The 17241-nt window shown below is 39.4% G+C and overlaps 1 protein-coding gene across 3 annotated transcripts in view; it reads left to right on the top strand.

The window, feature by feature from the left end:
* Positions 1-6141: 6141 nt before the first annotated feature.
* ESD (esterase D) overlaps positions 6142-17241 on the top strand; it is a 50042-nt gene continuing 38942 nt past the window's right edge. Inside the window, exons 1-2 of one of the 3 annotated variants that reach the window (XM_063426009.1) lie at positions 6142-6200; positions 11218-11293. In XM_063426009.1, the coding sequence (XP_063282079.1) occupies positions 11226-11293 (68 nt within the window). In that variant the 5' untranslated portion in view covers positions 6142-6200; positions 11218-11225. The other 2 variants (XM_063426007.1, XM_063426008.1) reach the window with 2 other exon arrangements.

Raw genomic sequence — 17241 nt, 5'->3', positions numbered from 1 at the left:
AGCTTGTAGAAATAAGAAAAGTGAAAAAAGACATAAAAACTCAGGAGATGTTGCTGAACACATATTGGGGTGTTCTTTGTCAGTAACACATAACAGGAACTAAGAATCCATGCCTAAAGTACAATGTGAGAGAAAAATCACAAAAAATTACTAACCAAACGTTTGACAAAGACTGATAGTAGAATTAGTGCATGGAAAGTGTCTACTTTTCAAAAATATATGGTTTGATGTGGGTAAATTACATTGGCTGGCATCAAAACTGTCCCAAATAGGACATGGCTGCATGATGACCAGATGTGAAAATTCCAAGTTGGAAAACTGGAATGCGCACCCTCCAAGTAAGGTCTTTTAGTCCCCAGAGAACTCAACACACCTATATATGGTTGGTATCACTGTACTTGGAAGATGTTGCTGAACACATATTGGGGTGTTCATTGGCAGTAACCCTTACAGTTCTCAGTACATGTATTCTTAAATTGCCATGTGTGTAAAAAAAAATCACCAATTATTTATTTATTTTAATTTGGCATGGATTGGTGGTAAAATGGTTGCATGAAAAGAGTCAAAATACCCCGAGTTTAATACCTTAGGTTGTCTTCTTTTAAAAATATATATACATTCAATGTGAAGGGTTATTCAGGGATTCCTGACAGATATCAGTGTTACAATGTAACTTGCAAAATGCTACTTGTACTTATTGCCCTATAACTTTCCAATAAAAAAAAAAGCTAAAAACATTTTAACATTGGGCATTTCTAAACCGAGGTCAAAATGTAGAAACACACTAACAGACACACACACTAACAGACACAGACACACACTCACCCACCCACATTAACACATTTTTTTTAAATTTATTTTTAACACATTTTTTTAAAATTTATTTTTAACACATTTTTTTGTAATTTATTTTTAACCCTTTTTTTTAATTTATTTTTAACACATTTTTTAAAATTTATTTTTAACACATTTTTTTTTTATTTAACACCCCCCCCCCCCCCAACCTCCTTACCTTTGGGAATGCTGGGGAGGGGGGGGTGTCTCTTCCTCCCTGGTGGTCCAGTGGCTGCTGGGCGATCGGGCGGCACTGCCTGGCTGGCGGGCTGGCAGGCGGGCGGGCGGCCGGCGAGGGAGCACTTCCCCTGAGCTGTCTGCTCAGCTCCCTCGCGCGCCTCAGAGTGAGGCTGGGAGCCGGAATATGACGTCATATTCCGGCTCCGCCTCCCAGCCTCACTCTGCGGCTGGCGAGGGAGCTGAGCAGACAGCTCAGGGGAAGTGCTCCCTCGCCGGCCGGCCGCCTGCCAGCCCGCCAGCCAGGCAGTGCCGCCCGATCGCCCAGCAGCCCGCCGGCATGTCTGTTAGCTGCAAGGCTAACAAGACATTTGCCTTGGGCATTTGGGGGCGGCTTTTTTTGCCGCCCCCTGGAAAATGCCGCCCAAGGCAAATGCCTTGTTTGCCTCGCGGCTAATACGCCCCTGATCCCCCTTCTTACCAGTCTATGCGAGTTAACACACCCTTTGACTCTGTATTAAGCACAGCACTTGACAGACGTATATCTTTCCACAAATGTTGGTACTATCCTGCAATTACCATCACAACATGCTAGTATTATCGATACTATTGGCATGATTACTTTGCATATTATTTTGATACACATACTGTGATGACAATTGCTCAACTCTGACTAATATACACACAGAATCTACCTTACACTGGACCTACTTGTTTAGCGACAATTAAGTCGGCCATGTATACTGTGTGGTAGACCGGTCTCCTCCAATATAGGAATAGCCTTACAAGGCTGAGGAATTTATGTATATAGCTATTTTGCTTATAAGTTAAGTTTTTGTTAGATTTGTCTCCACCACCGAGATCACACCATTTAGATACTGGTATATATCCAGGGAGCCTTCTCCCCACTTATGTGAGAAGATGTTGGCTTCTTCTTTTTTCCTTTTTTTTTTTTTTTTTATGTCTAGAGCACAGCCTCTTAAAGGGGCAGTTAAAATAATGAGCAGAGACTAGGTAACCAATAGAGTGGAAGAGGTGCGAACCTCTCCCCTAAAAACACATATCTCACCATGTCCCCAGTAATACTGTGAATACACATCATAGTGTTTACCATTGTCTCTTAATCCATTTGCTTGTTGCTCTGTTTATGATCCTGTGCTGCGTGCAACTGGCTTCCCTGACTATGAGTTCACTAGAACCTATTTGGTACATTTCTGCTACCTGGGTTCCTCCTGTCAAAACTGTAACACATATTTATTACAGCCATACATCCAGTGAGGGCTGGACAGTGTGCGGCCAGGGATAAACTGTTAGAAAATGGTTTCACACTGATATGAAGAACAGCGCCAGAGGACTCCAGGCACTATAACCAATTCAATAAGATGACATGTTACAGTGTCTACAGGGTGCCTTTAAACACTGAGGGTTAGCTGCGTAATAATAAGTAGCGACAAGGTTGGAAACCAGTTGCTAATTTGCTACTGGTGAAATTGTCAAGTGCAAAGGAAGGAGTTTATAATAATGCCTGACAGGGAGTCAAGACAGAGGAGGTGAGTTCACAGTAAATACAAATGTCTTTTTTTCCCCATGTAATGTACATTTATTTTTCAAACATTGCAAACATATTCATAATAAATTAATAATAAACTACAATAAAATACAAAATATACAAATGTTTGCATTTTGTTGATTTTCTATTTTGTTTCTGCATTTTGCTTTCAATTCTTTATTAACAATGTGAGAACAATTGTGGTGAAAGCTCAAGTATAGCAGCCAAATTATAATAATCAAATGTAAAAATAAATAAAAATGGTTCACTATCATAATCAAATACACACTTTTGGACACCACCCTCTTAACCACACAGGGGCCCTCATTCACATATACAGCATGCCTCCCAAAAGTTCCAGGTCTGGCAGGACCATCCTGGGCTGGTTCCATGGTGTCCCAGAACCAGTGTCACCAGGGTACAATCCCCAGGCAGCACAGTTCAAACACATTAGGTATACACGTGCTATGCTCTAGCACCAATCATACAGCACTACAGAAGCACACTTTGCTCTGAGTAGAACTTGATATGGAGGATTCCTCGTTCCCATCCCCTTTCCAGCAAAGGATGTCGCTTTATGCCGCCCACAACTGTCTCAAGTTTATAGAGACTACTTTGTCTTATGTATTTTTCTTGGCAATCGATGGCGCTTAAGGCAAGCTTCACTCTTTCTTAGCTTGACAAATGAAGTGGAGCTAAGTCCACCCTGTTGTCAGGTTTGTCAAGCGTAGAAAAAAATATATATAAGACAAAATATCTTATGCTTTAAAGAGAAATAGTTCAGAAATGAAGACAGATTTTGAAATATCAAGAGAAGAGGTAACAATAGAATAAAGGTAAGTGTGGAACAACAACAACAACAACAACAAGCACTGAAACAAATGAATGTCTTTATTGAAAGAATTTAAAAAAAAATAACCAACTTCAATAATTTATCAAAAAAAAAACCTGTATAACTTGCTCACGTAACATAAGTTATTACCTGCCAGGTAACACCCAGGAACAAAATACACAGCACCGCCTTTAAATAGCCCATATAAGACAACAATAATAAAATGTACGGCCTATTTAGATAAAGACGAGAAACTATAATACAAGTAAAATGTAGGACAGGGGGGAAGGCTACCTAAATTGCACAGTTCAACTTTCATTTTACTTTTTTGGCAGTCCGCAAAGGCAATTACATGCATATTCTCCACTCGTGGTGAACTGCTGTAGCAGTGCAAGTGAAGTTGGTTGGCTCATGCTATGCATAGCTCCAACATGACAATGTGGCAAGCTAAAGAAGCGAAATTTGGGGTGAACTATTCCATTCCTTATTGCCACATACAGACAATGGACTAAGTGTCCATTGTCTGTTTAGGAAATGTGCAGGCACCTATTACTCACACTGAAAATGACAACCTTTCCCTGCATTAAAAGATTACAATTTCTCTTTTTATCTGCAAGACTAGAAGCAGAGCAATAAACATCAACCTCAAATTTATGGCTGCTCTATTTTTACTGGTATAATAGCGATAATTCAGCCCATAGCAATGGGTACCATTTATACAGAATCCACACATATTACCATCATTCATAAAAGCCATCTCTAATGGCTGTTTTGTTGTTGAGTGGACTACAAAATATGCTGCTGGAACAATTGGAAAATGATAGATAGTAATTTAGCCTTTCAGGGATTTCTGAGGCTCTATTTAGAGCTAATGGCCAGACACCACAGGAGGCTAAAGAAAACTTGTGAGAAGGCTTTTCAAGGCACAAACGGAATGTGATGTTGTTTCAGGAAAACAGGTATGAAGAAGCAGTTAGGTTTTGTCGTTATGTCTTTGAATGAGAGTGATGGATGATCAAATTGAACTGGAAAGTAAAAAAAAAAAAATCTCTAGATGCACGTTGGCAACTCAATTACATGTTACATCTGCCCTATATTTGTGTTTTGAAGGCTACAATTGCAGTATCCTTCGCTATATTGAGGTTTCCATGGATAATGCACTACTTTGAAGGTTCTGCTAATATATAGAAAGACTTCTCACGTAAACCTCAGAACATCGGGCATTAAGACAAAGTGACAGTAATCCGGTTATTCCCATTCAGCAAGTATATATATTTATATATATATATATATATATATATATATATACACTTTTCAACTCAATGAATATGAGCACAGAGAGTGATATATTTCACTAGAATATAGACCATATCCGAGTGTCGTGCATCCCTAGATATATAGTGTTATAGTATGTGCCTCTCACCAGAATATATGCTTTATTAGGATTTCATCCATCCCCAGATATAGGGTTATGATTCATGGTTCTTATTTCAAATGCCATAAATTGATACAGACACGGCGGCAAAATATATTTCAAAATTTTTTAATCAATATTTAGCCTACTACTACTACTACTAAATACTAGTAATTTATGTTTCTTCACTTATATAAAACTTCCACATTGTTCTTACATTAGTATACTCATGTGTATAACCATACTCTATACCAGGGCAGCTTTCAGCACTCCCGATGTTATGGACTACATCTCCCCTAATGCTTTGCCAGTATTAGCATGCATTATGACTGTAAGACTATGATGGCGAGAAGCAGTCCACAACATCTGGCGTGACGAAGGTTGCCTACCCTGCTCTATAGAAATTTGCCTATTTTGTTCAATGTAGAATGCAATCTATTGCACAACTGATTAGAATGATTGATAAGGGGCAAATATTTAAAATAACTTTCCATTGTATGCAAACATTTAAACTACCAAAAGTCACTGGTGTATGAGATCAATGCGGCTGAGAATGAGGTTGACTATCCAGGTGCTGGGGACGTCTCTGGGGTTTGTCTTGCGTCTCCCAAGAGACATTGCACAAAAATGAACACCTACATTCAGAAACACCTGCACTTCTCACAAGTAGAACACTTCAATCACCACACTGATGGTACATACAAATAACTTGTATATATAACAATGCATTGGAATAACAGATTTATTATTTTTTTGCATTTCCACACACAGACACTACATATTGCTTTCATGAACTATCATATAATACAGACAGATATTTCCGCAGTAACCAATAAACTGTAAAGTTACAAATACACCAGTGCATTCACATATTTGCAATACACAAACAATACAATCCTACATGCACAACATTCACATGCACTTCACACATGCACTTCACTTCATACATCCTTGTGTTCTTACATACTAACACTGCACACAAATACATGCACACTGGCACTGTACATCATACACATACATTCACACTAGCATGCAAGCATAGAAGGATGCACATTCAGCCTGAAAATGCACATACACTCAAATACAAACATGTATTCAATCACATGCATCCACTCTGTACTTTCCCCCAAATGTATTTAATAATTTCTATGTAAAACGTATAACAATGTTTCTCTGTGAATAAATAACATTGTTTGCCAATCATGACTTTATGATATTACACTTCCCAGCAACGTATTCACTTGGCAGGTATTTTTGTGGATGGGACTGAGACTTTGCTGCTCCTCCTTGCCTGCAGGTGTCGCTGTGGTATTGTACAGTGTAGAAGTCAGTCTCTCTCTCTCTCTCCCACTTTGTGCTCCGAGTAGCTGTCTGTACTTGGTGTGTTGGTGCAGGTGAGGTGCTGTCTATGGGTCCCTGAGCTAATGTAGGAGCACCCCCGGGGCAGGGGTTAATGTAGCTGGCAGAGTGGCAGGAGACTCATGGCGTTGTTAATTGGGCTGAGATTCACAGCGAGCACAGTGATTCCCCAGTGGGCAGCGTTAACAGTGTATAGAACTTGCTACAATACTCCTAACAGTATGTGATACTTCTAATAATTCTATTTCTATATTAAATATCAATGTTCCAAACTGCCCTCTAGTCTGGCTAGTTGCTGGCAGCCCTGTGTATTGGTAAATGAGTGCCAGAGGTATACAGTTTGTTATTAGGGGGTGGCACTGCCAGTATGTAGCTCATGGCTAAACATAGCAGGACACCAGCCTCTCACTCTGAATTGTGCTGCATAAACATATGGAGACTAGTCACTGTTACACAGGTCTGAGTTATATTTTTACTATGAGACTTCACTTCTGTCGATATGGGGTTCATTCACTAACCAGTGAACTGGGTTACAGGGTTATTCACTAACTTGTGAAATGCCTGGAAATCAAGGTGAATTTCAAACTTTAGGCCAAAATTATACAAACTGGAAACATACCTATGTTTTTCCCACTTTGGCTATTTGACCCAAAATTTGAATTCTAAGCAATTCATACTTTTGTGAGTAACCCTGTGTGTCAAAAATAGCACACGTGGGGAAATTCTTCAACCCTGCTGTACCCATAGCTTGGCTATTTTATTAAATAAAATTTTAAAATAAGATTTTCAATTTACTGATCAGTGAATAAACCCCTATATGTGCTTAACATACACTATATGATCAAAAGAATTGGGACACCTGAACAATTCACCAACAGGGACTTTTGACATGGCATTCTAAATACATAGACATTAATATGTAGTTGGACTTCCCTTTGCAGCTATCACAGTTTCCACTCTAGTGGAAGGCTTTCCACATGATCTTTGAGTGTTTGTGAAAATGTTGCCCATTCATTCAGTACAGCATTTGTGAGGTCAGGTGCTGATGTTGGACAAAAAGTCCTGGCTTGCAATCTCTGTTCCAGTTCATCCTAAAGGGCGTTTAGTGGAGATGAGGTCAGGGCTCTGTGCGGGCCAGTCAAATTCTTCCACACCAAACTCATCCAACCATGTCTTTATGGACCTTGCTTTGAGCACTGGGCACAGTCATGCTGAATACAAAAGGGCCATTCCCAAACTGTTCCCACAAAGTTGGAACCATAACATTGTCCAAAATGTATTGGTATGCTTACGCTGAAGCACTAAAGAGACATTATAGTCACCCAGACCACTTCATCTGATTGATCTAATTGATCTGATTTTAGAGAAACTGCAATGATTACCTTTCAGGACTAAGACTACCTCCAGTGACTGTCAGACAGCTACTAGAGGCACTTACCACATCCTATGGAGAAAGCCTAATGCACTTGTAGTGTATGTGCATTGGGCTCCCCTTTTGGAGGAGGCAGGGTGCCGACCCAGCGTCGAGGGACATTGGTCCTGGAATAGAGAAAGGGACTAAATGTTCCCCCCCCTTTCATTTATATACCAAGGGAATACAGATTTGTATTTCCAACATAGAATCCATTTTCATATTATCCTTCGCTGGTAGTATGAAGCCTAGCCCAACCCCTGAAAGATGGACCCATACCATTATCCCACTTCCACCCCACAGTATGTTGCTTGTACATAGGTGCAAAGGAAGCCCTTCAGAGTTTTCTTAATTAGAAGCCTCTTATTGGCTATTTCCCTATTTTAAGATATACCCCTAATGAATACATGTATCAACTAAACAGTGATTTCATTGTTTTTCCCTTATATGGAAAGTAGAGTGTTCCATTAAGAGATGTGTCCCAATACGTTTGTCCATATAGTGCAACTCCTCAGTCTTTAGGAACCAAATCCCTTTGTCATTCATCCATGTACCTTATTTCTAAAATATTTGCAAAGTGCATGATTACATTGATGCATTTATATTTTTATGTTTAGAGTGTTCCCAGTAGGGTGCTTGTCTAGCTTAGTTTAGACATAATTATATTTGTGAGTATTGTAGGTATAAGCAAAGGTACAGGTAGTTCTCACTTTGAGCCGTGTTCCGTTCTTACAACTTGCTCATAGAAAAAATTGGTCGGAAAGTTAGGATGCGCTAGAGCAGGGGTAGGCAACCTTTTAGCAGCACTGAACCGATATAGTATTGTGATGTCCCGTAGCGTGCCGATCCTATTTTTCTAAATTGAGGTGTGTATGCTGCCGTATTCTGCTTGTTATTTTTACTCTAATTGCTTTGTATCGTGGTATTTGTGCATATGTGAGCTATTATATTGTATATGTTCATTAGCAGTTTATGGTATCGTGTATGATACATATGAATGTGGGCTGTGTATGAGGGCTGCTTGTGGAATTGTGTGTGGATGGATATGTCACATTGTGTGTTTAGTAGTGTCTGGGGGCTGTTTGGGGTATTGCATGTGAGAGGCTGCATGTGGGGTTGTGTGCATGTGTGTGGATTGTTTGTGGTGTTGCGTTTGTGGGGATTGTGTGTATGTTTGTGTGTGGGCTGTTATTCTGCATTTCTGTGTAAATCTAGCAGTGTGGGTGACTTCCCTGGGTTCCAGTGGGGACCAGGCTGGCCAGGTACAGGTCAAGGACAGGAGCTGCAACACCAGCTGCGGGCTGCTCTACTACAGTGTGGATTCCCATTCACAAGTGCTGGGAGGAAGTGATCTCAGGTGTGCTGTGAAGTGATCTCTATGTGCTGCCATGCATAAATTGAGGATTGTCCTTCACCACCTCTTCGTATTAGCAGATATCTGAAGTTTTACTGGGACTCCTGATAGGCCAGAGCGTGTTTGGTTCTAGCAGCCTCGAGTGCCGTGCAAAGACACCTCGAGTGCCGTGCATGGCACTAGTGCCGTAGGTTGCCTACCCCTGCGCTAGAGAGTAGGTCTATGTTCAGGGGAAATTCCCTGAACATAAAGTCGAGGGCTTCCCTGCTGTACTGAGCTTGTCTATGTTCGGGGGAATTACACCGAACATAGACCTACTCTCTAGCGCATCCTAACTTACCGACCAATTTGTTCTATGACCAAGTTGTAAGAACGGAACGCGGTCGGTAAGTGAGGATGATCTGTGCTTGAAAATGGACTACTGATTGAAAGGATATTATAGGTACTGCTAATTAAAGGACCACTATAGTACCAGGAAAACAAACTTGTTTTCCTGGACATATATAGTCCTCAGCCCCCTCTCCATGGGGCTATCCAAAAATATAATATGTCTATTATGTCCATACAATATTGCACTAGGTGTTGTTCTGATTCATTTTTTTTTAGATTCTACTTCCTGTGGACCTCCCCATGTTTGCAAGTATTAGCTTGTGTATTTAGATTTTACCACAAGATCACTGGTTCAATTTAGTGTTTTAGACACTTCTAACACATTATAACACACTCTGATTGGGCACATAGTGATCACTGTTTTTTATTTATAAGAGATTGTATGGTTAATTTTCTTTAAATATATATATATATATATAAATATATATATATATATATATATATAAGAATAGCTTGGCACTCTCCTTAATATCAAATAGGATACCTGCCTGGGTGCAATCCACGTTGCGTTCCAAATATAGACAAAAAAATCTGTAGTTTTATTTAATCCAGGTACAAACCAAAACCGACGTTTCGACCTCTGCAGGTCTTTTTCAAGGTTGACCTTGAATAAGACCTGCAGAGGTCGAAACGTCGGTTTTGGTTTGTACCTGGATTAAATAAAACTACAGATTTTTTTCACAAAGTCCTGAGTGTGCATCCTACATTCTCTATTTGTCTATATATATATATATATATATATATATATATATATATATATACATATAGATATAGATATAGATATATAGAGAGAGAGAGAGAGAGAGAGAGAGAGAGAGAGAGAGAGAGTAGACAATCCAAATATAGATAAAATAGAATATAAAGCCTAAATGTTTCCCAAAAGTGACATTGCTCAAAATTGTATACTTGTCCAAAAACTTTATATATTTATCTAAAAAAGGAAAGGGGGTATATCTGCTTAAAGGGACACTATAATCACCAAAATAGCTTTTGCTTATTAAAGCAGGTTTCGCGTATAGATCATACCCCTGACATTTCACTGTCATTTAATACTTAAATTACTTTTGTTTCTGTTTATGCAGCACTTTCAATTATATGTTATTTACTTTAAAAGTGTGTATCTCCCGCTCTGCAAATTGAACTTTAATTACATACAGGAGGCTCCTGTAGGGTCTAGAAAGCAGTTAACATAGCAGGAGATAAGAAAGTCTAAAATACACAGAATTTGAAATAAAGAAAGTGTAAACATTAGATGACCTTTTACAGGTGTTTAGGAAGATTATGTAATTCACAAGCAAGGTGTGACTAGGGTGCATAAACAAAGTGATTTAACTCCTAAATGGCAGAGATTTGAGCAGTGAGACCGCAGGGGCATGATCTATGCACCATAACTGATTCATTAAGCTAAAATTGTTATGCTGACTATAGTGTCCCCTTAAGGCCTTTTAAGCTGTAAGTGATCTCTTAGGTACCTTCCCAAAGAGAGTATAATATTTGACAACCAAAATACATATACTAAAAATAGTGTATACCTGCAAAAACCACATATATTCGGAATGGGGGTGGATTGCCTAAATGGTGTATGTATAAGAAGTTAAAAATAGTACTAAAAAAAAAAATATAAGTTGCTTAAAAAGACACTACTAAAAAAGCGAGAACCACAAAAATTGGTAATAAAAAATATCTATATATTTATAAATAAATAAAAATAAAAAAACAGAGGGATTCATAAAAAATTAGACAATTCAAAATCTATATTAAGACCGGATGGGATCAGAGTCTCCAAATAAAAATCCATTTAATTTCCTCCTGTCCGATCTTTCTAATGAAATCTCCTCCCCTCACTATATATATTTATATATTTGTTTATATTCTATTTTTGTTCCTTTAAAAATAGATTTAACCATGGCTTTGAAGCAGATTTCCAGCAATAAGTGCTTTGATGGGTTCCAGAAAGTGTTTGAACATGACAGGTAAGCAAGTATCGCAGAAGGTCTTTTGAAAAATATTGATCCCACCTGCTCAAAATATACCATCGAGTGAAAAGATGGGATATAGCAGTGGGAGATGGATTAAAATTGAGAGGATTAGAAACTGCGATGGTTAATAGGCCAAGGGACGAAATGGTCATATTTAACATGGGCTTCCTGAAAATATTGTTTGAGGTGAAACGATGGCCTTCAGACTCAAGGTTGAAAACCACAGGTCTAGGTCTTATTTTGCATGTGTTGATATGATACACATTTATACTTTTTTCCCTAGACTATTCCTTTGGTTCCTAAATTGTTCTCTTGGTGTAACGTGGGGACCTAACCCTGCAAGGTAATTATTGCAGTTTATAAAAACTGCAATAATTACACTTGCAGGGTTGAGGGTAATGGGAGTTGGCACCTAGACCACTCCAATGGGCAGAAGTGGTCTGGGTGCCTGGAGTGTTCTCTTTAAGCGATCAAAAAGGAATCCCCAGATGTCAAAGGTAGCTGGAAAGGAGAACGGATTCAACTTCCAACACACATTAACCAGAGGTGTGCCCATGTAGAGAGGTATATAGCTCAATTGTCATGATTTATACCGTGTTGGGAAGAAAAATAAAAAAAACTTTAATATAGAAATACATAAAGACAACAAAAGACAGAGGCAGACAGTGCTACCCTCTAAGGGTCTAGGTCGTAGATGGAGTCTAGATAGTGCAAATATATATGGGAGAAACTTAAGGTCAATGCCTGGTGTCAGGTGGGTTTATCAAGATAGAAATTATCTAGATAATGGAGGAGGAGGTCACTCCTCTAGGTATGGAGATAATAGGGACAGTAAGGGATGTCTACCTATGGAATTAGTGCATCAGGTATAAACAGGTGCTGCTAATAGTAGGAGCAGCCCTGAAATCATATATGAGTAATGATGCACATTCCTCTTAGTATAGAGGTAGTCTTGAACCTATAATCTAAGCTGTTGCTTATAAGCATTAGTCCGTATAGTAGAGTCAGGTCAAGGGGGGACAACCCCAGATTGATAGATGTGTTAATACACAGATTAACTCTCAACCTGAAGTGCCAAATATCTTACACCTGAGGCCACTGTGGCGCTAGGTCTAAAGGTAGTGAGAAACAAGTGTTTTAGTTTGTAGCCATTAGACCGTATAAAAGAATCAGGTAAAGGAGGCAACTCCCAATGGATAAAATATTTATAGTTGAAAATTAACTCTCAGTTAGAAGTGCCAAGTATCTTATACCTGAGAAAAAAATATAGTTGTATATAGTAGCCACAGTGATAACCGGTTATTGACACCCAGAAAGCCACCCTTATCAGAAGTGGCTCGGCAGTGTCAAAAAGACCTGAATTACAGCTTAGAAAGACCTAATTAAAGTAGTCATAGGTGGAGTAGACTTGTAAGGAGTAGACTCGTGAGGAGTCCCTAAATCTCCTGTCTCATAACATTGTTAGGTACTGCTAGGGCAATAGACCACCCTAAAACACCTATCTAAAGATGAGAGAGTACTAAACCTTACTGAACACCAGTCCTCCCGAGATAAGAGCTAACTAGACTGTCCAGCATGACCCACAACCGTGAACAAAACCCAGTGGTGAAAAATAAAAAAGCTAACTACGAGCTTAAGTCTGGCATATTCGTCGCCTAGAAGCCTAAATCTGGCGTCCTTGCTGACGCGCGTTTCGGCGCTATGTGGCGCTTTTGTCAGAAGCAGAAGAGTGCCTGGACCCTGCTGGACTTTTAAGAAGGAGCCCCGCCTCTCCGTGTACGTCATACGGCCAATCAGACGCCGCCACGGAGTGAGGAGAGGAGGGGCTACCGTCCGATGAAATCGGATAGGTTGATGTGTCCGAAAGGGGCTTGTAGCAGCGAGCCAGATCGCTGTATCAAGCAATGGCTTAAATTAACCCCTGAGGTCCCTGGTTGTGAGAAGTAGGCAGTACATATAGCAGATACAGAACATGTATCTATACTTATACGAGTATGTACTATAGTTACCAAATAAATGCTTATGTTAACCCCTAAAGTCCTTAGTGATGGGCAGCACCAGGTACATATTAAAGAAACGGAAGATACAAAAATGTATCTATACTGTATTCAAGCAAGTGTATACTTAGTGGCCAGATAGGGGTGACATAAGACACAAACACAGTCTCCTAACCTCAATAGGTATGGAAGGAGAGGGCAATGGGGTATTTGTATCGCCCTAAAAAAGGGGCTGATGTTACGTTTTCTAAGAAGATAAAGCTGTACATATTAAAAAACATGAGAGGATTAATGAGCTGAGTAGCCTACCAATAGGAATATGTATGCATCAATGGAAAAACGTATTCATGATGGTGAAAGATTGTTAATCCTACTTACTAGATGTTTAGTAAGGTAGGATCATATTTGCGAAGATGGGATATTTATTAGATCCTATTTATCAAATATTTACAGTCATATAAGATAGGATCATATTAACACAGAATGAGATATTTTTAGTAGGTCCTATTTTCTGGATAATGGCAGTCATAATAGTAGCTATTTACAGGGGTATTCAGTAGGTAGTATTTACAAAGGGTACCATATTTCCAGATGATATTTATCAGATCCTGTCTGATAAATAATAACAGTCATATAGTTTATGTGCTCAGTCATCTGTTCTTGGCTAATTCCAGATATTTACAGAGATATTATTAGAGATGATTAGTGAGTGTTATATTCAAGGAAATTTCCAAGTAAGAAAGTGTGTGAAGAGGGTGTTTAAAGAAAAGGAGAAAAGGAAAACCCTTCATTCAGGCCTTGAGGGCTCACGGTCTTTAGTTGGTAGATCCAAAAACATTCCCTCTGTCTAAGGAATTTGTCATAATCTCCTCGTCTGGGGTTTCTTTTGACTAGTTCCAAGCCACAGAAGCGCAACCCTTTTGGGTTGCTGTCGTGGTATTCACGAATATGTCTTGAAATAGGGCTGTCGGTCAAGTTCTTACATGATCTGATATGCTCCTGTATCCGTTTCTTAAAGGGACGGAATGTCTTGCCCACATATTTTTTATTGCATTCACAGGTCAGAAGATACACAATAACCGCTGTATTGCAGTTAAAGAAGGAAGTTAAATTAAATTCCACCTTCTCTAGGCTATCTTTCACTTTTTTAGAGTCCTTTTTTATAAATTTGCAAGAGATGCATCTTCCACAGCCAAAGGTTCCCACTAGGGGGGTCTGGAGCCAAGTTTTGGGAGATACTGTAGTTTTGTGACTGGGGGCTAAAAGATCTGGCAAGTGGCAAGTGGCTGGGGGCTAAAAGATCTCGTAGGTTCTTTCCCCTCCGAGCTGTAATGGTGACATTTGGAGCTAGCACCTCCTGTAGGTGTAAATCACTTGTTAGCAGAGGCCAGAAGCGACTTAGGGAATTTTTAATGTTCTCCCAGCCTGCGTCATAGGTGGCAATCAGACGTATAGTCCCCTTGGGTTCATCTGGTGGTTTCTGGGTGTTTTCACAGATCAGGTTCTTGCGGTCTGAGTCGAGGGCTCTCTTATATGCTCGTTTTAGACATCTATTGGGATACCCTTTTGCCCTGAAATGTTCCCTTAGGGTTCCGGCCTTAATCTTGAACTCCTCGATCGTGCTACAGTTACGTCGGATCCTGAGGTACTGGCCGGTGGGAATACCCTTTTTCAGGGGTGTCGGGTGGAAGCTGTCCCATCTCAGGAGATTATTGGATGCGGATGGCTTGCGATAAAGAGTAGTGTGTATCTTGTTTTCTGACGTAATGGAGATCGTTAGATCCAAGAAATTTAGGCTTGAGCCCCCAAACTCATTCGTAAACCGTAGATTTTCACTAGTGATATTAAGAATTCTAACGAAGTCATTAAAGTCCTCAAGGTTACCCAACCACACAATTAAGACGTCATCTATATAGCGCCGCCAAAGATAAATCAAGGAGAGGTATTTGGAAATCCCTGTATGTTGGGATAGGTGTTCTTCCCACCACCCTAAGTGGAGGTTGGCATACGATGGGGCACAAGCTGTCCCCATCGCAGTCCCCCTAATTTGGTGGTAGAATTTGTTCTTGAAAGTGAAATAATTGTGTGTGAGTATAAATTCGAGTAGTTCGAGACAAAATGTGGTGTGTGGGCTCGCAGAAACGCTTCTTTGTCCTAGAAAGTGGTTAATGTAACTGATCCCATTTGAATGAGGAATTGAAGAGTACAAGGCTTCAATGTCCAAGCTACAAAGTTTAGCCAGAGGTGGTACCTCAAGATTGGCTAGAAGGGCAAGAGTCTGTTTCGTATCTTGGAGGTAAGATGGAAGTTTTTCGACAAAAGGTCTTAAGATTTTGTCTATGTAGATACTCAATAACCGGTTATCACTGTGGCTACTATATACAACTATATTTTTTTCTCAGGTATAAGATACTTGGCACTTCTAACTGAGAGTTAATTTTCAACTATCAATATTTTATCCATTGGGAGTTGCCTCCTTTACCTGATTCTTTTATACTGTCTAATGGCTACAAACTAAAACATTTGTTTCTCACTACCTTTAGACCTAGCGCCACAGTGGCCTCAGGTGTAAGATATTTGGCACTTCAGGTTGACAGTTAATCTGTGTATTAACACATCTATCAATCTGGGGTTGTCCTCCCTTGACCTGACTCTATTATACGGACTAATGCTTATAAGCAACAGCTTAGATTATAGGTTCAAGACTACCTCTATACTAAGAGGAATGTGCATCATTACTCATATATGATTTCAGGGCTGCTCCTACTATAAGCAGCACCTGTTTATACCTGATGCACTAATTCCATAGGTAGACATCCCTTACTGTCCCTATTATCTCCATACCTAGAGGAGTGACCTCCTCCTCCATTATCTAGATAATTTCTATCTTGATAAACCCACCTGACACCAGGCATTGACCTTAAGTTTCTCCCATATATATTTGCACTATCTAGACTCCATCTACGACCTAGACCCTTAGAGGGTAGCACTGTCTGCCTCTGTCTTTTGTTGTCTTTATGTATTTCTATATTAAAGTTTTTTTTATTTTTCTTCCCAACACGGTATAAATCATGACAATTGAGCTATATACCTCTCTACATGGGCACACCTCTGGTTAATGTGTGTTGGAAGTTGAATCCGTTCTCCTTTCCAGCTACCTTTGACATCTGGGGATTCCTTTTTGATTCATTACTCTGGGTTATGCCCATTTTGTTGCCCATTTAGTCCTATTTTGACTTTAGGGCTGGACTCTGTCTAACCCTCTAGCCATTTTCTTCTATATTTCTCTTTAAGCGACCCTTTTACATAGTTTTTTCTAAGGCCTCAGCTGTATAATTCTCCTCCAATTAAGCTTGCAAAATGTTAGGTTTGCCGCTGCCTATCAAGGTTCCACAATATCAGTGGATTTGACCTGTATGTACATCATTAAATTATAGGTTAAAATTGGGCAGTGGAGATTGAATATGACCTTCCTATTAACACTAATTTTAAAATATATTGTATTTACCAGAATACAATCTAGTATATTCCAAGTACATTTCAAGATTTATTGGCACCAATACTGTATAATTTCAGATTTTCTTTTAAAGCAGACAATGGATCACTGTTTCTCTAATGCCGTCAATATATTTTGTTGTGTCTGTTTCTCTGTGTACCTTGTTGCTCTGTAATTTGTTTTCTTTTCATACAGCAGTCATTCATTGCACCATTACTTTGCTATCAAATGTAATAAAGAAGAACATTCACTAAGATTTATTCATCTGTCTCCTCCTCAGATGATGGAACTTGGATTAGTAAAATGTTGTTTTTGTTATGACTGAGAAAATATGTTGTGCTATTATTTGTCCTGCTTGTATTTTTCCAACACAAATGCAATCCAGTTACATCTAGACATTTGGTTTATTATAATACTTTGATAGTTGTGCAAACTTGCTTTGCAGCCTT

The sequence above is a fragment of the Pelobates fuscus genome, chromosome 1 (genome assembly GCF_036172605.1).
Source record: "Pelobates fuscus isolate aPelFus1 chromosome 1, aPelFus1.pri, whole genome shotgun sequence".
NCBI lineage: Eukaryota > Metazoa > Chordata > Amphibia > Anura > Pelobatidae > Pelobates > Pelobates fuscus.
Note: the sequence above shows the minus strand (reverse complement) of the source record. Positions and strands in the feature narration are given on the sequence as shown.